This window comes from Haliotis rufescens, unplaced genomic scaffold, assembly GCF_023055435.1.
Source record: "Haliotis rufescens isolate VD_foot unplaced genomic scaffold, xgHalRufe1.0.p SCAF_19, whole genome shotgun sequence".
Classification (NCBI taxonomy): Eukaryota; Metazoa; Mollusca; class Gastropoda; order Lepetellida; family Haliotidae; genus Haliotis; species Haliotis rufescens.
The window spans coordinates 14,528,110-14,552,123 of record NW_025963879.1 but is presented as its reverse complement, the minus strand read 5'-3'; the positions used below and the strand labels follow the sequence as shown (position 1 = coordinate 14,552,123).

Here is a 24,014-nt window from a genome sequence, read left to right as displayed (position 1 = left end):
TGGTGGAATGGGGTTTAACGTCGCGTCCAAGATTATTGCACTTATATAGCGACGTGCATGTACATGTGTGTGTTTGTGTGGCTGCTTGTACTAGTCCGGACTGATGCCGATTTATAGTGCTAGCCCACTGAGATACCATGCCGCAGTTTAACATGAATACCCCACTCAGACACAGTATACTGACTCCGAGCCGACCAGTCCTTGTTTTAGCCCCTTAATGCCGAGCGCCAGACAGGGTAACAACAAGTACCATCTTTTAACGTCTTTTGGTATGACGCGGCCGGGGATCGAACCCCGGACCTTCCGCTCTCCGGGCGGACGCTCTACCTCTAGACCACGGAGGCGGTCCAATCATAATCAGGGCGAATCTGGGATTTGAACACACGATCATTGGGTTCTGGCACACCAAAGAGACGAAACACTGTATGGCGAAACACACTCGAAGCCTTGTATAGGATGTTCCCTCCAACCCATGAGGGTGCCAATCCCCAATACATCAAAGACAGGATGTGCTTTTGAAATAATTTTAATAACCTTCAAGAAATATACAAATATGCATTAATAGCTGTTCAAATGCAGAACTTAGCCCGAAGATGTCCTTGGCTGTGGTCATCTCACTCAGAATTGCTACTCATCGGCCCCGACCTTGTTGTAGGGGTTGAAGGGAAAGGTCAAGGTCACCGATTTTGAGAACTGACCTATGATCGCAAACTGTCTCTTTATCAACTCTTCGCGTGAAACTTCCCTATGAAATGGAAGCATGGCAATCAGATGCATTGTCCTGTTAATAGAGAGTGATATGCATTCTATAATATATACAATATGTGATATCTAACTTTGATAGGAAGAAGTAAAGTGGTTTTTTACCTGAAAACCAAGACTTTATTTGACAACAGTGAAGCATTTGGATGGAAACGACTTATATTATGGATAAGGATGTTTAAGTCATGGTTTCTGTTAGGGACCGGTCATTTATTACAAGGTGGGTTGGTGGATCAGAGGGAAGGTGTGTGTGTGTGTGTGTGTGGGGGGGGGGGGGGGGGGGGTTGTTAACCGGATCCACTGGTCGGTTTCTGGATACCTGCGGTATATAAATGTATAATTTAAAACCAAGAACTTTGTTTGTTTCTAGGGGAGGGTCTTAAAAAATAATAATTATCGTGAATCGTGGATCGTGAAAAATATGTGCAAGGACAGGGGGAGGGTCATCCAAAAATATCTCCCTGTCATTAATAACTGCGGTCCCTTAAGCCTCATTCCGAAGATGTTCATAATGATATTACACGAAAAAGTATGAATATGATACATTTCTTTCGTTGTATCAATTCACATATGGTAACCCTATACGTCGACACCACCCGTGCACAGCGTGATGGACAGGTAAGGGTGTTTTGGCGCGTCCCGATCAAACAAACGCAATAACAACTGTACCTGTTGGTCGCCTTCATTGTGCTAACCATGCTGGGATTGACTACTCGCTTAGTCAAGTGATCTGCCGGTGGCACCCGAGGAACAAATCCGGCATAGCCCGGACAATGACGGACACTGCAAGATAACATCTGACGTCACAACCACAATCTACAGTTAAACTAATGAAAACGTAAAATGTATATACGGATAATTATATCATTCATATTTCTTAAATACCATGCTTAAATGAAATACATGTATATCTTCATTTGGAAAAACTCCTCGGTACTATACTACTTGAAACAAGTTAAAGAACACCCTCAATTGGAAGTCTGTGTTGCATGTGCCCACGAATCGTGACAGATCAATTATAGTAATTTAAAAAAAGGGTGTTCTTAACTTCTTCTGAGTAGCATATATGTCTGTAGTAACTCGGTTTTTTTTACATGCGATACATACAGTATCTTTCTGTGCATATGGCTGAAAAAATGCCCAACCGAAACAAACTAATATGTACGCCATCACCCAGACCACAATAGATATACACATTTATAACAATCACTACAAATATATGCACAACAATATATTTCTTTCTAAAACCCACCATGCGAACATCACCAGAGATCTCCTGGAATTGACAAATCAGAAGCATATCTCTACCCGTTATTGGCGGTTGTCCAATATCGACATGTGACTTTCAATTGATACCAGCTGTATATCAGACTGTGCTTATCTATAACGTTATTACCAACTATCTACACCCTCAACTGCGTCAAACAAAAACTATCTTTCTAATAATCGGGGCTTGTATAATAGGCGAAACATTTGTTTAAACTAACTAAAAACACATAACAACCCCGTGACGTGAAGTTAGCACACGAATCACCGGTTCCCTGAGGGAGCGGCCCTTTCTGTCAGCCTGGCTATGTAGACTTACACAATGGACCCTGGCTCACAGCTGGAGTGACAGTGAGTTTAGCCACATATGTGAAATATAAAATATCTTGAATGGGGCGGTCAGTTAGTGCATTATCTACAATGGATTTACTTTAAGAATATTAATATTAATGTACAGACATATTATTATTCTGCAGTGTCTGCTATTCCGTGTTTATCTTTTATGTATAATGAGTGATTATAATAGTTTATCGTTTATAAATAGTTTAAATGTAGTTCATGTGTCCCTCATGTTTCAAGCCTCAAACAAACCCAAGCCATGACGTGCTCAACTGATTGGCCAAGCTATCCCTCAAAGTTAACCCTTTTGTCTCACAGCATGCATGTACTCAGTTTGCAAACCTACTCTGCACGGACAAGTTGACAGCAAACCATTTGAATCAGGTTAGTTTACTGTCTATTAATATTTGTATTGTATGTTATTGCATTTAAATGTTGCTGTACACTAAACCTGTACTATTAGTCAACTAAAAGTGTTTAATATTCTCAATATCTCAGCTATAATCTATTTAAGTAATTATGGTAAACTAGGCTTATAAATTGTCAGCTTTCGTAATTATAACTTTTCTATCACTTTATTCTTGTATGAATGAGACAAGAGTGTAAGTTTTGTTTAACGGAATTGGTTGTTTTTAATGCTTTGGTGATTAGTTCTTGGTAATATACTCTATGTTATATACGGGAGTAATATTATAAAGTGTATGTGTAGTGGATGAGTTGGGTTTAACGCAGCTTTTAAGAGTATTCCAGTTATATCGCGGCGTGTCAGCTTAATGTGGGAGGAAAGCCCGAAGTGATTTAGGTCTCAGACGTTTACCACTTCGGTGAAACCCATGAGCACGGGTATGGTGCTGCCAAACCTAGAATCATAATCGGGGCGAACCGGGATTCGAACCCACAATCATAGGTTTCTGGCGTGCCCAAGGGACGCAACTCTGCTCAGCGAATCGACTGGGCCATCCGTGACCCCAATAAAATGTATGTAAATAGTATAGCTGTATTTTTCGTTATATATATATATGTTATATATCAGATATTACTCTGGAACGTTGCGACACGGTGGATGGGAAGACACCCCAGTCTCACCCACATGCACGTAGAGTCTATCTGTGTGTACTTGTCAAATGTCACACCAACTCATCATGTATAACTATGTCTACTATTATATAAGTACACATGCACCAAATAACCTGGTACCTATTTTTCATATGCATATCATATGTACTTGTAAGAGATTCATAATGAAACTATGACGGACATATTTTAGAAACTGTATCTGCATATACATATCTCGGTATCTACCGGTATTTCACACCTATTCTGAGTTGGGGAGAATCTGTCTTCACAACAAGCTAAGAAAGCCAGATCAGCTCAATGTAAATACCGTTTTTTGTAAACAAAGTCTAGGTATTTCTAGTAATACAAGTGTAGTGATTGGGGCTTCCACACTCGTACATTGGGTTACATCGGATTGGCCACCCGATGTTACTCGTTTGTTTCCGGGTGTGATCGAGGCACGTGATCAGTTTACCCGCCAAATCTGACAGGTGACAATTGACAGATTGAGACTAGACAGCAAAGACAACGGACGAAACCAACCGAAGCTAACACGATCTCGATCTCCCCTCATCACGCTTACGCTGTAAGGTAAGCACCTTTTCCCTATCACTAGGCTTTCACAACACAGCAATGATGCAGCACTCGGTCAATTAGGAAGGGACCCGTTATTTCTATTGTATGTTATGAAAAGTATATCCTACTGGATAAAATTATTGTCCATGCCATATGAAGGTACCCCAGTTTTTATATTTTGCTCTCAATTAATAAAGCGGAAGACAAAACATGTGTAGGATTTATTTGTTAGCAATATTGTTTGAACATTGGTATGGAATCTTTTCGTAAAATCAGGGTGTTGGAAGCCCCAATCTCATTAAAATCAGATCTTAGGTCTCGCTACTGCTGAACAAAGATCTGAGGACATCACATTACGGGTCATATCAGAACGACCTTTCGCGAAGTTTGACCGATCAATGAAATGACCAACAAGAAGTCGACATAAGCCAATCAGAAAGCAGCTTTCTCAAGCTATACGGCACTATGGGAAACTACGTTTATAACGAACAAGCTTAATACGAACTGACATATAACGAACTTATTTTTTGGTTCCGGCAATTTGCTGTGTATTTGCTGTATATATGCATAAAACGAACTGCGGTTATAACGAACTAAAATTAGTGGTCCCTTTGAGTTTTGACAAAGTACTCGATTCAATATTGAAATGTGGACAAATGAACATACTGGAATGTCAAATAGATGGCCTTGAATGTATGGCAGCTATACGAAGTCTCTTCCATTCAAAGGTTTATCCTATGGAAGCGACAGATAGACAATGTTTTGTTTGAAATGATGCGTTATCACACCCAAAATATAGTTGTCTAATCATTTTTCTGTAGCTGAATGGTATATAAGTGATTAAATAGAAAGCATTGGTCAGGGTCTCCAAGTAGAAAAGTCGTAACTCCCAACACCAGTATCTATTTGTGTTTCATACCAAGTTTAAATTTCATTAATCAAATCTCTAACTTTGTCAATCATAGCTCCAACGTCTCATATTTGTCATTGCAGAAGTAACATTTATTGTCTGCAGATATTCCTGTTTTGTATAAAAACGATTGTGTTGTAATAATGGGATGTAAAATGTTATACTGACAGTTTCTAGTTTTGTTGTCAATGCATCATTGATTGATACATTTGAAACATGGAAAGGTTTTCATGTTTTGGTGGTAATTTAGTTTTCAATTTCGTGGCTAAGTTTAATGGTTAAATCGTGTTAACCCACATTTGATAAACAAACTTGCTGTCTTTCAACCTTAAAAGACGTGCAATAACATTATTGTTTGTCGATTCGTAATTTATTGAAACAAATTGGTCATTTTTAAGTACCTTAATAACTTCTTTGACAATTTAAGATAGGTCATTTACACGAATTCAACGCACTGATTCACTGATAACTTGAAATCTTTTTGTTTGTGATTGACATTCGCTATGCAGCTTAGACTGAAAACATCTTGCCAGAATTTGTTTTGGAAATCTTTACTTATGTATTTTTAAGATTGAAGTACTATTTCCATAAGAGCATAGAAATTCGTTTGCAATAGTTGCCATGGGCCGTTTGATAAAAGGCTCTTAATTCATTTTATCTTCGTACTTAGACAAATTTTCATTAATGAATATGATTTGGTAAATTTGGATATTTTATCCCGCTTCTGTATAAATATACTGTAGAATTTGAAGATTGGGACTATTTTGAGTATTTTTCTCCAAGAGTGAGAGATCTATTCGTCCATGAAAATAGTTTTTCTTGCCTTTCAAACAAATGTGAAAGATGATAGCGGTAATGAATCTTGAAATGATCTTATGACCATCGTAGGGGTAATGGGAGAAGACAATGACTTGAAGTCTATATGAATTTGTTGATGTTCAAGTGCGGACCAACATAATGGACATGATAAATATGTATGTTTTTAACTTTCAGATGGAGCCCCAGTCGCCATGTGAGGAACGAAACAGATCCGCTTTTCATGGATTCTTGTGGGACCTTTTGCCTGTTGAAATTTCCAATATTGGCCATTCTGAACAGCTGATTTGACTTGATGACGGAGACTTCTGTGTCAGCTACTTGTGATTTCATGAGTTGTTTCATAACGGCATTGTGTTGCGTTTCTTTCTTTGGGTTTGGTTGGTCATTTGTTCATAGAAATCAAGCCATTTTCAACCTTCAGCGCTCCTCAAGTCCACTTTTTTTCCCCAACACCATGGGGGCCTTCTGTAAATTCTAACCCCAATTTCGGTGTCCTGTTCTTCTTAAAAAGCTTCTACTCTATTTACAGTCCTTTAAACTGGCAAGAACCCCCAATAAAGTCTGGTCCAATATCATGAGCATCAACCAAGGTGGTTTCCTGTAGTGAGGTACATTACTTTTCATGTCATGCTCGATTTGTCAAGAGAAGATGGCCGGACACATTCTTCAATGATCCATTATTCGTTCCTCTAATCCTGTATTGAGTCCCTATCAAATGAGGCATCCTTACCACTGATGATGATGCATTGGTGGAGTAGGAAGTACAGTTGTCTCTTGCCCAGTTAGAGTGCCTTATCCTCCATGGTTTAGTAAGTAAAAACTGACTTTGGTCCAAAGGTGAAGGGTACCAGAAAGTCAAAAAAGAGAAACTAAAATCGGATGGTACCAAATTAAGTGAAGACATGCACCAACCTCGCTGAACAAATCGGGTAATTCCGAACAAGCTCATGGGGGCCAACAGAGTGGGATGAAATAATAAGCCAAACTACTCATCTCTGAAATAGCCAGGGTTGAGTTTAGAGCAGCCCCCTATGAGGTCCACCCACTGGCGCGTACCATGGATATGTGCGTGTCGGCTAGAATTCTGGTATAGACGCGTGAGCATGGTCATGACCTGCAAAACAAACCAGTGTTTTCCGAGTAACTTTTCCTGGATTGCCAGAAATGCACAAACTATGCTGAAAGGCAATCCCTCCCATCATGGAAGACAAAGGTTTAACGGCGCTTTCCATGGCGTAGAAAAAGAAAGAATCGCAACAAGTGTACACGACAAATCTTAACAATGACACACCACAACGCGCAGTAGTCTGTCGTATAAATAGCTAAACCTGAGTAATTTTATTTGATAACCTATTTTCTAAGTACATAATTGAAACCATTGACTAAAACTAAACACATGAAATCACAAAACAACCCGTAGCTACAACAGGATGCTGACACAGAAGTCTACTGTAACTTGGCACCACATGATAACACAAAATATGTCAGGTAGGATATAATACAATGAACAAATCACGATGGGGACTAACGTGATAAGAATGGCCATGCTCGGTAGAAATATTCAACATTGGAAATGTCACAATGAACGTGTCAAAGGTCACTTCCAAGAACCATCAGAAGCGGGTGTTGGTGGGTACGATCTGTGTCGTTCTTCACATGAAGGCAATTGTCCTCACTGGGGGCTCCATGGCAGTGGATGTGAAATGTTGACAAACAGTATATTCAAGTATAATAATTGTACACCCTGAAACATATGAAAAGGAATAATAACTTAAGTAATAATGAATTGTACATATCAGCAGAACATGAACATTTTATAATTATGTTTGTATATTTTCGGAAATGTTTGCCATAATTCACAAACAATATATTCGTCCCGCCTTTGTCCCTGCTATATATATATATATATATATATATATATATATATAATAGATGTAAATCATCAGCAAATGGTATTAATTCATATCAAAGTGTGTTTCAATCCATTGTTTTCTCACATTGAGACCATAAAATATCACCTAGTCAAATAGTCACCTAGTTTCCATGCATAATTGTTCCTACAAATGGCATTGATAACGTCTTTTCACAACTCTAAAATGTTCATTCAAAGGACAGATCAACAGAAAATGTTCTTCAATAATAAACATTTTCACAATATAAACAATCTTTCTTCTTACCAAATATTTTCCCATCGTCCACAAACTCAATACATAAGTTATGATTTCCACAACGGAATTAAGCATTTTATAAATATCTGACTCTTTATATTTAATTGATACTCTTCAGGTTGTTTAGCACATATTTTCTCTATTCATTGATATCTTAATTTTACTTTCCCATAAAGCTTTGAATGTTGCTCCATTGTTGAAAACAATGTTAGATCTTTCAACGTATCAACCGCCTTTCAGTGTGTGTGCGTGTGCGCGCGAGTGCATGAAAAGGTATAAATCACAATACGACGAGCATGTCTATTTGCGGTCAAAGGGAGATAACTACACACGATCTTCCAGTCAATGTCTTTACAAATATAGTTTAGCTTGTTTCCCCCGATTTTTTTTTTTTTAAAGGAAGGGAAGTGGAGCTGATGACAGGGCTACACAAGTCTAGATCTACAATGTCACTCGGCTCTATAAAGTACACCTATAAAGTACACCTATAAAGTAAAACAATTGCGAGGCGAATCGAGTGATTTTCGTTTGTGGTCAAAGGGAGGCAACTAAGAAAGAGATTGAACTGGTATTCCTTTTCTGCTTGGTATAGTTGCGGAAAAACGACAGGGAACCAGTTTAGGAGGGCTAGATGCGGTTATGTCCCTTTATATAAGCTCCAAACGGCGGCTCTTCACAAAGCGTGCAACGAAATCCCAAGGGGGGTAACTGCGGTACGCCTATAGGAATTACTCCCCTTTGATATAGGTAGCATACAGTGTGCAGAGTCTGAGGTAACTAAAACACTGTTTGGAGCTTTTGTAAGGACTCGGTGACAAAGCATGCGATGAAAGGAGTTTGCACAAAGGAGACACTGTTTGGAGCCTTTCAGATATACTGGTTCCACTGTTGGTACGCGACACAAGTTTAGCGCTCTCACCCGACACGAGCCCAGTCAAGTTCCTCACAGCGATAGTACGTTCCCGGAGCTCTCTATACTATCGCTGCCACCAGTCAAAACTCCCCACTGTGAATAGGTGGCCACAACCATGCTTGGAGTTGAACTCGCAACCGAATGACAATGACTTGTTTACAAACAAGTGACGACTGTCGTGACGCCGAATACACTTATCGCTGCTAAATTACTTTCTTCGTTTGTCAATTTGAATTTCTGTTTCATTAAAACTATCATGTTATTGATATAGTAAGAATGTAAGGGAGAAGTTGGTTGATTTTCCGTTAGTCTGCAATCTCGAACCAATCTGATTATCAAAACAACAAAGTAAATTCATCTGGAAAACATGGTCAGTCGTAAACCTTTTCAAATTGAAATATGATGGCATTCCCAAAGACATAAACAAAAGTATAAACGTTACTACATATGGGGTTGGAGGGCAAATTTCAAGATTCTTGAAATAGCCGCGCCCACACTGGTGGCAGCGATGTTACCGAGAGTGTAACGAAGGTGTCACGCGCTGGGAAGGAGCTTGGAGCCCAGTCTACTAAGGGAGATTACTCCACACGATTATCTCCCTTTGACCACAACGTGAAAACATGGTTGGTCGTCGTTTTGTGAAGTGTTGCCATTGGTGAAAATAACCAGAAATGAGCTTCAAATATAACAATGTGACGCTCCTTTCAGGTTATCTTCAGCAATGGGGTTGAAAAATCATTAAAAATACCAATCATAATGGTATACATGATACTGTTGACATTGATATATCTACAGTTACAATTGAAACCCACGATGTTGTGAATGCGTTTGTTATTTTTAACCATGAAGAATACTTCTCTATGAGAGTTACCTCCCTAACGCAATATGTTTACTCCTGTAGCCTAACACGTCAATTATTCACGCTGGCCAAAAGTGCTAAAGTACTCACAGGAATGAAAAAAACTTTTTTCGATCTTAGATTTCAAATAAATAAGTTAATATACAAAATATATAAATATTCAAACAACTCAATTGGGCCTTGGCACAAATACAGCGTATCAAAGGTTTTTATGTCTTTTTACATAATGCCTATAGCCTGTTTCTGCCATGTCAATTTGGACTTAGTTTTATTTTTGAATGTTGAAAGTGCTGACAAATTACCCCCTGTAAAGTACATTTTGTATTGAGCACTGAGATAAAACTAGCAAATCCAGACTAGTACTTTTCCAGTTGTTTTGTTATTTCGTATTTACATCTACGTAATGCTTTGTGTCGATTATTAAATCCAGCAAAACAGTTGGTTTTTTTCATTTCCATGAGTACTTTAATACCTCTCTCCTGTGTGTCAACGTTTCTGCATAGCGATATGATATTTGGGGAAATAGGTCGAATAGGGCTAGATTGGTACCCCCCTGCTTTCAGCCTCCCAGCGCCTCCAGATGAGGAGCGCAAGCGCTCAAAGGCAGGCAAAGCAGTCTAGGACAGCGTGATTCTCTCTGTCGATTGTGCCCGAATAATACAAACATGTTCAGTGTAATAATTTACACTCAGGAATGTTTTAAAAAATATATTAATCATTAATTATGTATTTCGTATGTACGCATATCATTATGGATGAAGACAAAAATGAAGTTTTTTTAAAAGTTTGTTTACATCGTTCCAACTATTACTCATCTCCATGTATCTTTCTCAAACAAATAAAGCATGGAGCATGGCGCCGTGCAACAAATTCTGGGGTACCTATGGCATGGACAACAATTTTATCCAGTAGGATATACATTTCACAACATACAATACATATAAGGTGTACCTTCCCAATTCATCAAGTACAGTGGTAAGACTTCCTCCCGTATCCGTATATTACATATGGTATATTACCCAGAACAAAAGCATTTAAAACATGTCGTATTCCGTAAAACAACACTTGACTCATTCATACAAGAATAAAGAGATGGAAAGGTCATATTAGTAATTACAAAAGCTTTCAATTTATAAGGCTAGTTCACCATAATTACGTAAATAGGTTATACCTGAGATTTAGATAGTATAAAACACTTTTAGTGTACTAAAAGTACAGGTTTAATGTTCCGCAACATATATCTGCAATAACATATAACAAAAACACACATAAACATAGTAAACTCACCTGATTTAAATGGTTTGCTGTCAACTTGTCTGTGCAGAGAGTGTTTGCAGACTGAGTACATGCTGTGAGACAAAGGGTTAACTTGGCGGGTCAGCGTGGTCAATCAGTCGAACGCGTCATGGCTTGGGTTTGGTAAACAGGGACACAGGAACTACATTTAAACTATTTATAAACTATCAACTATTATCCTCACTAATAATACCTGAAAGTAAAACACAGAATAGCAGACACTGAAGAATGATAATAAAACATCGTACATGGTTTTACACCTGCCTCACGATGACACATAGATGACCTTGATTACTTACAATACAGAGGCAAGTTGGTCCTGTCGCACGAGCCTCCTCATTTTCTCTGCTTTGCCTGTGTCGGTGGCGACCTTGCCCCTGTAATGTATGTACAGTTTCTATATGAGAAAGAAGTGCGTTTATATAATATATATACATGCATTTATCTATTGTGGTTCATGACAAGTAAACAGAATATACTATCCTGGACTGTTACGTTTGTCATATAGCTGGAATATTGAATTCTGTCCATCATATGATCCTGAAGTATATATCCATATATAACGATCCTGTAGTATATATCCATAATACATGTATAACGATCCTGTAGTATATATCCGTTATATGATCCCGTAGTATATATCCATTATATGATCCTGTAGTATATATCGATATATCACGATCCTGTACTATATATCTATACTATAACGACCCTGTAGTATATATCCATTATATGATCCCGTAGTATATATTAATTATATGACCCTGTAGTATATAAATCAATATATAACGATCCTGTAGTATATATCCATTATATAACGACCCTGCAGTATATAAGCATTATATAACGACCCTGTAGTATGTGTCCATTATATGATCCTGTATTATATATATCCATATATAACGATCCTGTAGTATATATCCATTTTATAACGACCCTGTAGTATATATCCATTATATAACGATCCTGTAGTAATTATCCATTATATAACGACCCTGTAGTATATATCCATTATATGATCCTGCAGTATTTATCGATATATCACGATCCTGTAGTATATATCCATCATATAACGACCCTGTAGTATATATCCATTATATAATGACCCCGTAGTATATACCCGTTATATGATCCTGTAGTAATTATCCATTATATAACGACCCTGTAGTATATATCCATTATATGATACTGGAGTATATATCCATATGTGATCCTGTAGTATATATCGATATATCACGATCCTGTACTATATATCTATTATATAACGACCCTGTAGTATATATCCATTATATGACCCTGTAGTATGTATCCATTATATAACGATCCTGGCCCTATTCGCTACCATAGCGTTTTTAACCACATTCGTTGCTAAAACTGGTCGTCCAATCAAAGTAAACTCATAAGCGAGACAAATAATCTGCTAAGTTAGTGGCTGGATGCTGACGTCACTTCCGAGACGAGGTTTGGTTGAGAATGGGTGGTGGTAACGTATCACAATTAAATATATAAGATATAATACACTGGGTTATGAAGGATGTACACAATTATCTTCCCCCGTGGTTCGATGACGCATGTAAAACGTCATATCCAGCAAAAGTTGTAAATATGTTCAATGATTTTTTTTATTGATTTTTTTTTTTGATTTTTTTTTTTTCACTTCGTTCTTTTATATCATGAAATGGTATATATACACACAATGAATCGCGATATCAATTATATGAGCAATGATGTGCGCATTTTGCATAACAATAAATAATAAACAAAATTGCACAAATGAAAAAGTCTGTGAGCACTTTGGACACTTTTTACCGCACAAACAATGGCTGGCTAGTCAGCATACCTCTTGGTCAGCAGCTTCTTGTCATCGGCTTTGTTGTAAGGGTAGACAACTCTCTCCACAGGCTGTCGAAGCTGGTAACGATCGAACATTTCCGCTTGTTGCCACATCCGAGGCTGGTCATAGTAACGCTTGACGTCAAATTTGACCATGTCCGCGCGCTTTTCCAGCGTCTTCGAGCGCGTGTCTATCTGAAATATCAAAGTTGTGTTTTTCGAGATATTGAATACAAACTGTCCGACTGCTTTGCTAATCTCGCGTGACAAGGATCATAACAGATTATCATATTGCATGTATCAACGCCCGCTTATCGCGTTTATAGGTATTGGTTTGGTATGGACTATGATATGCAGTATATATGTACTTTACGTCACAGTTTAGATGTGGTTCACGTAGATCAATGATTGAGCTCGGGACGCACAATAATATACCAAGAAATATGAGACTGTGCACGCAATGTAATTTGAATTCAGTGGCGGGTGAATATCAGACTCTGATGTACTAAACAGGATTTGAGAAAAACATACATAAAACGGATCAAATGTGTTCATCCAAATGATGATCATTTTGTTTCTTTGATGAAATCAGTCAATACAAATATTGTTTGTAACTTATCAATGTATATTTATCATGTCATGTCAATTAGAAAGTAATTTGCGTGTACAGCCTCTCCGCATATATACAGTGTAATATATGTACTATGGGCTTATGACGTTTCAGTATTGAGAATAAAACGATTGAAAGTAATGATGGATGATCGTCGATTGTCGGCACAGGGTGATTTCACGTTTCCCCTTGCATACATTAGATAAAGTCGATAGCTATGTCGAAGTATAAAATGGAGAGCCGCCGTTAAGTATGAAAGAGATATGTTGCATTAGGTTGGAACTCAAGTGTCATTGGGCTGACAAGCGCTAAGAAGGACAAACTGACTTCAATAGCGTGTCACACACCCACATAGGGGTACATCAGTCGCTATTTACGACGGATCGCTTGTATATTTGTATATGTGCTGTTCTACCGAACGAATCGTCTTTGATACAGTTGTAATATCGATGTACATGTGGGAATCCAGATAGTAAGGGCACAGTACTAATATGCCCATTCTCTCATTGCTTGTAAGAGGAGACCTAATCGGACCGGTGACTTCCTGTCATTGGTCCTCGTACAGTGGGCCATTGCTCATCAACTGTGCACAAGCTTGGCAAGACCAGACTCGCGATGTGTACCCCCGCGGGGTTTCCGGATGAGAACTAGTCCCCAGAAGCAAAAGTTGGTCGACTTAAGAGACCAGGTGGTCAGCCTCGGTGACTTGGATGATAGCGTTTTCTACCTGCCCGGCGGCGTGGATCGCTGCTCACAATATATAATACCATTTCTTATTTGTTTCATTTCTAAACCCCATCAAACACGGGTGTATACTTTCGTTGGTCCGGCAGGTTATTTCGGGCACAGGAAGATGCGTAATCATATAGCTGGAATGTTGTTGAGAGGGACGTTAAACAACCAACTAACAAACTGTACCTACTTGCGGTATGGGAAGATGTGCCTCCTCTGTTGCCACCAGGGTGGTTGGCGTCCACTTCAGCTGGAGTTAAACAACCAGCTAACAAACTGTACCTACTTGCGGCATGGGAAGATGTGCCTCCTCTGTTGCCACCAGGGTGGTGGGGGACCACTTCAGCTGGAGTTAAACAACCAGCTAACAAACTGTACCTACTTGCGGCATGGGAAGATGTGCCTCCTCTGTTGCCACCAGGGTGGTGGGTGTCCACTTCAGCTGGAGTTAAACAACCAACTAACAAACTGTACCTACTTGCGGCATGGGAAGATGTGCCTCCTCTGTTGCCACCAGGGTGGTGGGGGACCACTTCAGCTGGAGTTAAACAACCAACTAACAAACTGTACCTACTTGCGGCATGGGAAGATGTGCCTCCTCTGTTGCCACCAGGGTGGTTTGGGGACCACTTCAGCTGGAGTTAAACAACCAACTAACAAACTGTACCTACTTGCGGTTTTGGGAAGACGTGCCTCCTCTGTTGCCACCAGGGTGGTTTGGGGACCACTTCAGCTGGAGTTAAACAACCAACTAACAAACTGTACCTTCTTGCGGCATGGGAAGATGTGCCTCCTCTGTTGCCACCAGGGTGGATGGGGACCACTTCAGCTGGAGTTAAACAACCAACTAACAAACTGTACCTACTTGCGGCATGGGAAGATGTGCCTCCTCTGTTGCCACCAGGGTGGTGGGGGACCACTTCAGCTGGAGTTAAACAACCAGCTAACAAACTGTACCTACTTGCGGCATGGGAAGATGTGCCTCCTCTGTTGCCACCAGGGTGGTGGGTGTCCACTTCAGCTGGAGTTAAACAACCAACTAACAAATTGTACCTACTTGTGGCATGGGAAGATGTGCCCCCTCTGTTGCCACCAGGGTGGTTGGCGTCCACTTCAGCTGGAGTTAAACAACCAACTAACAAACTGTACCTACTTGCGGCATGGGAAGATGTGCCTCCTCTGTGGCCACCAGGGTGGTTGGCGTCCACTTCAGCTGGAGTTAAACAACCAACTAACAAATTGTACCTACTTGTGGCATGGGAAGATGTGCCCCCTCTGTTGCCACCAGGGTGGTTGGCGTCCACTTCAGCTGGAGTTAAACAACCAGCTAACAAACTGTACCTACTTGCGGCATGGGAAGATGTGCCTCCTCTGTTGCCACCAGGGTGGTGGGGCACCACTTCAGCTGGAGTTAAACAACCAGCTAACAAACTGTACCTACTTGCGGCATGGGAAGATGTGCCTCCTCTGTTGTCACCAGGGTGGTTGGCGTCCACTTCAGCTGGAGTTAAACAACCAGCTAACAAACTGTACCTACTTGCGGCATGGGAAGATGTGCCTCCTCTGTTGCCACCAGGGTGGTGGGGGACCACTTCAGCTTGAGTTAAACAACCAGCTAACAAACTGTACCTACTTGCGGCATGGGAAGATGTGCCTCCTCTGTTGCCACCAGGGTGGTTTGGGGACCACTTCAGCTTGAGTTAAACAACCAAGTAACAAACTGTACCTACTTGCGGCATGGGAAGATGTGCCTCCTCTGTTGCCACCAGGGTGGTGGGGGACCACTTCAGCTGGAGTTAAACAACCAGCTAACAAACTGTACCTTCTTGCGGCATGGGAAGATGTGCCTCCTCTGTTGCCACCAGGGTGGTGGGGGACCACTTCAGCTGGAGTTAAACAACCAGCTAACAAACTGTACCTACTTGCGGCATGGGAAGATGTGCCTCCTCTGTGGCCACCAGGGTGGTTGGCGTCCACTTCAGCTGGAGTTAAACAACCAACTAACAAACTGTACCTACTTGCGGCATGGGAAGATGTGCCTCCTCTGTTGCCACCAGGGTGGTTGGCGTCCACTTCAGCTGGAGTTAAACAATCAACTAACAAACTATACCTACTTGCGGCATGGGAAGATGTGCCTCCTCTGTTGCCACCAGGGTGGTGGGGGACCACTTCAGCTGGAGTTAAACAACCAACTAACAAACTGTACCTACTTGCGGCATGGGAAGATGTGCCTCCTCTGTTGCCACCAGGGTGGTTTGGGGACCACTTCAGCTGGAGTTAAACAACCAACTAACAAACTGTACCTACTTGCGGTTTTGGGAAGACGTGCCTCCTCTGTTGCCACCAGGGTGGTTTGGGGACCACTTCAGCTGGAGTTAAACAACCAACTAACAAACTGTACCTTCTTGCGGCATGGGAAGATGTGCCTCCTCTGTTGCCACCAGGGTGGATGGGGACCACTTCAGCTTGAGTTAAACAACCAACTAACAAACTGTACCTACTTGCGGCATGGGAAGATGTGCCTCCTCTGTTGCCACCAGGGTGGTGGGGGACCACTTCAGCTGGAGTTAAACAACCAGCTAACAAACTGTACCTACTTGCGGCATGGGAAGATGTGCCTCCTCTGTTGCCACCAGGGTGGTGGGTGTCCACTTCAGCTGGAGTTAAACAACCAACTAACAAATTGTACCTACTTGTGGCATGGGAAGATGTGCCCCCTCTGTTGCCACCAGGGTGGTTGGCGTCCACTTCAGCTGGAGTTAAACAACCAACTAACAAACTGTACCTACTTGCGGCATGGGAAGATGTGCCTCCTCTGTGGCCACCAGGGTGGTTGGCGTCCACTTCAGCTGGAGTTAAACAACCAACTAACAAATTGTACCTACTTGTGGCATGGGAAGATGTGTCTCTCTGTTGCCACCAGGGTGGTTGGCGTCCACTTCAGCTGGAGTTAAACAACCAGCTAACAAACTGTACCTACTTGCGGCATGGGAAGATGTGCCTCCTCTGTTGCCACCAGGGTGGTGGGGCACCACTTCAGCTGGAGTTAAACAACCAGCTAACAAACTGTACCTACTTGCGGCATGGGAAGATGTGCCTCCTCTGTTGTCACCAGGGTGGTTGGCGTCCACTTCAGCTGGAGTTAAACAACCAGCTAACAAACTGTACCTACTTGCGGCATGGGAAGATGTGCCTCCTCTGTTGCCACCAGGGTGGTGGGGGACCACTTCAGCTTGAGTTAAACAACCAGCTAACAAACTGTACCTACTTGCGGCATGGGAAGATGTGCCTCCTCTGTTGCCACCAGGGTGGTTTGGGGACCACTTCAGCTTGAGTTAAACAACCAAGTAACAAACTGTACCTACTTGCGGCATGGGAAGATGTGCCTCCTCTGTTGCCACCAGGGTGGTGGGGGACCACTTCAGCTGGAGTTAAACAACCAGCTAACAAACTGTACCTTCTTGCGGCATGGGAAGATGTGCCTCCTCTGTTGCCACCAGGGTGGTGGGGGACCACTTCAGCTGGAGTTAAACAACCAGCTAACAAACTGTACCTACTTGCGGCATGGGAAGATGTGCCTCCTCTGTGGCCACCAGGGTGGTTGGCGTCCACTTCAGCTGGAGTTAAACAACCAACTAACAAACTGTACCTACTTGCGGCATGGGAAGATGTGCCTCCTCTGTTGCCACCAGGGTGGTTGGCGTCCACTTCAGCTGGAGTTAAACAATCAACTAACAAACTATACCTACTTGCGGCATGGGAAGATGTGCCTCCTCTGTTGCCACCAGGGTGGTGGGGGACCACTTCAGCTGGAGTTAAACAACCAACTAACAAACTGTACCTACTTGCGGCATGGGAAGATGTGCCTCCTCTGTTGCCACCAGGGTGGTTTGGGGACCACTTCAGCTGGAGTTAAACAACCAACTAACAAACTGTACCTACTTGCGGTTTTGGGAAGACGTGCCTCCTCTGTTGCCACCAGGGTGGTTTGGGGACCACTTCAGCTGGAGTTAAACAACCAACTAACAAACTGTACCTACTTGCGGCATGGGAAGATGTGCCTCCTCTGTTGCCACCAGGGTGGTGGGGGACCACTTCAGCTGGAGTTAAACAACCAACTAACAAACTGTACCTACTTGCGGCATGGGAAGATGTGCCACCTCTGTAGCCACCAGGGTGGTGGGGGACCACTTCAGCTAGAGTTAAACAAGCAGCTAACAAACTGTACCTACTTGTGGCATGGGAACATGTGCATCCTCTGTAGCCATCAGGGAGGTGGGCGTCCACCTCCATTTGTGGGCCAGCTTCTCCACCAACTGCATGTCCATCTGGCCCAACTTGGTGGCCAGCACGCGCGGCTTGGGGCACTCAACGCTGGCCAGGCGACACTGTCGGACAGCTGAATCAGACGGCAGAACAGTCTTCTTGTTCTTTGGGACATATCTGTCAAAATGAAGCAAGCATACTTATAACTGTTCTTCATCACAAATGGAGGATGATGACGAGGAAAATCATTGTAATATTAATGAAATTAGTGGAGATGATGAGGGCGATGATGATGATGATGATGATGATGATGATGATGACGATGATGATGATGATGATGATGATGATGAAGAAGAAGATGATCCACGAGTATGAGTATGGTGTTGATAAACCAAGAATAATAAACAGGGAGAATTTGGGATTCGCACCCGGGATCATAGGTTTCTGTCTCCGCTAGCGGACAACACTCTGCACAGCGAATTAGATGACTGGCAGGATGGTGGTGGTGGTAATGCTGTGTTGAGAAAGATGGCGAGGAGAAGAGTGGTAATGTGATAATAATAATGGCATAATGATGACTGGAAGGGTGTGTGATGAGGGTGATAATGAGGGTGAGGGTGATGAAGAGGGCGACGGAGAGGGTGGTGATGAGGGTGACGGTGAGGGTGGTGATGAGGGTGGTGATGAGGGTGACAGAGCGGTTGATGATGAGGGTGATGGAGACGGTGATGATGAGGGTGACGGAGAGAGTGTGTGATGAGGGTGACGTGGAGGGTGATGATGAGGGTGGTGATGAGGGTGACGGGAGGGTGATGATGAGGGTGGTGGAGCGGGTGATGATGAGGGTGGCGGAGAGGGTGCTGAAGAGGGTGACGGTGAGGGTGTGTGATGAGGGTGACGGAGAGGGTGGTGATGAGGGTGGCGGAGAGGGTAGTGATGAGGGTGACGGTGAGGGTGGTGATGAGGGTGATGGAGAGGGTGGTGATGAGGGTGGCGGAGAGGGTAGTGATGAGGGTGACGGTGAGGGTGTGTGATGAGGGTGAGGGGGAGGGTGGTGATGAAGTCGAAGGTGAGGGTGGTGATGAGGGTGGCGGAGAGGGTGGTGATGAGGGTGGTGGAGCGGGTGATGATGAGGGTGATGGTGAGGGTGGTGATGATGGTGGTGGAGAGGGTGACGGCGAGGGTGTGTGATGAGGGTGACGGGGAGGATGGTGATGAGGGTGGCGGAGAGGGTGGTGATGAGGGTTGTGGAGAGGATGGTGATGAGGGTGGTGGAGAGGATGGTGATGAGGGTGGTCGAGAGGGTGGTTGAGAGGGTGACGGTGAGGGTGACGGGGAGGGTAGTGATGAGGGTGACGGGGAGGGTGGTGATGAGGGTGTGTGATGAGGGTGACGGGGAGGATGGTGATGAGGGTGGCGGAGAGGGTGGTGATGAGGGTTGTGGAGAGGATGGTGATGAGGGTGGTGGAGAGGATGGTGATGAGGGTGGTTGAGAGGGTGACGGTGAGGGTGACGGGGAGGGTGGTGATGAGGGTGACGTTGAGGGTGTGTGATGAGGGTGACGGGGAGGGTTGTGATGAGGGTGACGGTGAGGGTGTGTGATGAGGGTGACGGGGAGGGTTGTGATGAGGGTGACGTTGAGGGTGGTGATGAGGGTGACGGGGAGGGTTGTGATGAGGGTGACGGTGAGGGTGTGTGATGAGGGTGACGGGGAGGGTGGTGATGAGGGTGACGTTGAGGGTGTGTGATGAGGGTGACGGGGAGGGTTGTGATGAGGGTGACGGAAAGGTGGTGATGAGGGTGACGGTAAGGGTGACGGGGAGGGTGGTGATGAGGGTGGTGGAGAGGGTGCTAATGAGGGTGACGGGGAGGGTGGTGATGAGGGTGACGGGGAGGGTGGTGATGAGGGTGACGTTGAGGGTGTGTGATGAGGGTGACGGAGAGGGTGGTGATGAGGGTGACGGTGAGGGTGGTGATGAGGGTGGCGGAGAGGGTGGTGGTGAGGGTGACGGGGAGGGTGGTGGAGAGGGTGCTAATGAGGGTGACGGTGAGGGTGTGTGATGAGGGTGACGGAGAGGGTGGTGATGAGGGTGACGGAGCGGGTGATGATGAGGGTGACGGGGAGGGTGGTGATGAGTGTGACGGAGAGGGTGGCGATGAGGGTGACGGGGAGGGTGTGTGATGAGGGTGATGGGGAGGGTGTGTGATGAGAGTATGGGAGGGTGGTGATGAGGGTGACGGTGAGGGTGATGATGAGGGTGATGGGGAGGGTGTGTGATGAGGGTGACGGTGAGGGTGGTGATGAGGGTGACGATGAGGGTGACGGTGAGGGTGGTGGAGCGGGTGATGATGAGGGTGACGGGAGGATGATCATGAGGGTTACGGTGAGGGTGGTGATGCGGATGACGATGAGGGTGGTGATGAGGGTGACGGGAGGATGATCATGAGGGTTACGGTGAGGGTGGTGATGCGGATGACGGTGAGGGTGGTGATGAGGGTGACGGTGAGGTAGGTGATGAGGGTGACGTTGAGGGTGGTGATGAGGGTGACGGAGAGGGTGATGATGAGGGTGCGGAGAGGTTGTGTGATGAGGATGACGGAGAGGGTGTGTGATGAGGATGACGGAGAGGGTGGTGATGAGGGTGACGGTGAGGGTGGTGATGAGGGTGACGGGGAGGGTGGTGATGAGGGTGACGGAGAGGGTGATGATGAGGGTGCGGAGAGGTTGTGTGATGAGGATGAAGGAGAGGGTGGTGATGAGGGTGACGGTGAGGGTGGTGATGAGGGTGGCGGGGAGGGTGGTGATGAGGGTGACGGAGAGGGTGATGATGAGGGTGCGGAGAGGTTGTGTGATGAGGATGACGGAGAGGGTGTGTGATGAGGATGACGGAGAGGGTGGTGATGAGGGTGACGGTGAATGTGGTGATGAGGGTGACGGGGATGATTATGATGAGGGTGGGGATAAGGGTGATGGAGAGGATGGTGATGAGGGTGACGGAGAGGGTGGTGATAAGGGTGACGGAGAGGGTGATGATAAGGGTGACGGAGAGGGTGGTGATGAGGGTGACGGGGATGATTATGATGAGGGTGTTGATAAGGGTGACGGAGAGGGTGGTGATAAGGGTGACGGAGAGGGTGGCGGTAAGGGTGACGGAGAGGGTGATGATAAGGGTGACGGAGAGGGTGGTGATGAGGGTGACGGGGATGATTATGATGAGGGTGTTGATAAGGGTGACGGAGAGGGTGGTGATGAGGGTGACGGAGAGGGTGGCGGTAAGGGTGACGGAGAGGGTGATGATAAGGGTGACGGAGAGGGTGATGATAAGGGTGACGGAGAGGGTGGTGATGAGGGTGACGGAGAGGGTGGTGATAAGGGTGACGGAGAGGGTGATGATAAGGGTGACGGAGAGGGTGGTGATGAGGGTGACGGGGATGATTATGATGAGGGTGTTGATAAGGGTGACGGAGAGGGTGGTGATAAGGGTGACGGAGAGGGTGATGATGAGGGTGACGGAGAGGGTGGTGATGAGGGTGACGGGAGGGTGATGATGAGGATGGCGGTTGGGAGGGGTAATATAGGATCCGGTGTTATGTTGTTGTATGGAAATTGGCATTACAGCATAAAAGAACTGTTACATCGTGATTGCCACGGTAAAGAAAAATGACGACTTCCATGCCAGTATATTTACGACATGTTCATTTGTTTGTTTATTTGTTTGTTGTTTAACGCCGCACTCAGCACTGTTCCAGCTGTTTGACGGCGGTCTGTAAATAATCGAGTGATTGACATCATGAGAATCGTTCCACATAATAAGGATACTGATGATGTGCAAACAGCAAACCACCGAGCCTGACCACCTGATCTAGTTAGCCGCCTCTTACCACGAGTATTATAGAGTTGCTGGTGACGGATATTAAATCTTATCCTGAAGCCCCACGGATCCTTATGGCAGTAACAAAATCTAAAGTATGTATGGCTTCAATATGATGTCATTAAACTCAAAACAAGCATTGCGTGGATCGATGCTCATGATGTCAATCACTGGATTGTCTGGTCCAGACTCGATTATTTATATATAGCTGGAATATTGCTGAGTGCGGCGTATAACAACAAACAAACCAAAACAAGCAAAGGATCCACTATACAAAGGTTCTTACCTTGCAAACAGCACTGAGCTCGGTGGTCCAGCCACCTTCTTGAGGGTAGGCCTCCACTGGTTCGTGGACACCTCCCTCCCCGGCTGGAACATGGGCAGCGTGGTCATCCGGAGTGCCGGCAGGAGCTGATCCACGCGATAGTCCTTTTGGTAGGTCGTGGCCGACACGGGGTCGTTGTAACACGCCATTTCCAAATCTCTGCGTTGGAATTTACTGGTGTCGAATTATTGATGCCACTCTGTTGAACGTGGATTTACACGTGACGAATTATTGACGCCACTCTACAGAACACAGGACTGGTGAAAGAGCTTATACACGTCGCTCCCACTCTGACGACGGACTGGAACGTAATGTTGTCGATGTGGGTGAATGATTGTGACGTCATATGTCTATGACGTCACGAAATACTGCAGCGAACTCGCCACTTCTCGATGGCAGATGACTTTACATCGTGCTCAAAGCGAAATAATTTCAGATTATTATTAATTTTATTTGTTTTATTTTTGGAGGGGTCCGTGCGTGCGTGCGTGCGTGCGTGCGTGCGTGCATGCGTGTGTGTGCGTGCGTGTGTGTTGACGTGAAGCCATTCCCTGCTGCAGCTGCCAGAATATGAACTCTTTGTCAGATGAAGACAGTTCCCTGATTCAGAAGACAGTTCATACAGTCCCCTGATTCACGATTGTGACTGCATATCAAATTGTGCCCTGAACGACATTTGCCTTTGTCTGTAGTGTGGCTAAAAATGATTATCATACAATCCCAACCCTATTTAAAACAAAGCAAAACAACAGTAGAAGCGATTCCGTCGAATGTTAGTGACGTACAAACATTGCCTTATTCTGTATTTACTGAGGTGAAAAAATACAAACTGCATTTTTTATTGTCTTGTTCAATAAATCAATAACCATGGTTATCGAAATGTTACGGGGCCCATGCCTACATGTTTTACACGGAACGCTAATCATATTACGTCTGTATGCCTCCGGCTTGACTTACGATCAGACGCCAAAAATATATTTTTTTTATGGAAACAAATAACTCTGTTTAAATTGAAAAGGAGCTTCAGTGAGATGAACGTGGAACATCTAGACTTGCTTTCAAATAGAGCTACAGCATTACAGTAAGGGCTGGGCGGAAGGGAAAATAATATGGTTCAGGGACTGTGAGTCAGGCTAAGTGCCCATATACGCGGATATTAGCATGACCTACATCAACGTATTAAAAGTCGATGCAAATATTAGAATTTGATATTGGTATTAAGATCCTTGTAATTCGACGTGCAGGGGAACATTAATTCAATTATAAAATCAATCATGTTTTCACAAAAATTGAAGTCATAATCTCCAGTCTTGTGGATTCATCGTGTTTCACATTCTATCGATCACTCTTCGGATTTCTAAAATGCTAGAAAAAGAATTAATTTGATATCCGACGATCATATCAACATGCCA

At 43.9% G+C, this 24,014-nt stretch overlaps 1 protein-coding gene across 1 annotated transcript; it reads right to left on the bottom strand.

The window, feature by feature from the left end:
- Window positions 1–510: 510 nt before the first annotated feature.
- LOC124148275 lies at window positions 511–22,933 on the bottom strand. The gene is made up of 6 exons (XM_046519283.2): window positions 22,564–22,933; window positions 18,372–18,582; window positions 12,805–12,992; window positions 11,264–11,341; window positions 1,432–1,545; window positions 511–745 (listed from the first exon to the last, which is right to left on the bottom strand). The coding sequence occupies exons 1-6, from the start codon at window positions 22,749–22,751 to the stop codon at window positions 628–630; spliced, it is 897 nt and encodes a 298-aa protein (XP_046375239.2). The 5' UTR covers window positions 22,752–22,933; the 3' UTR covers window positions 511–627.
- Window positions 22,934–24,014: the final 1,081 nt, after the last annotated feature.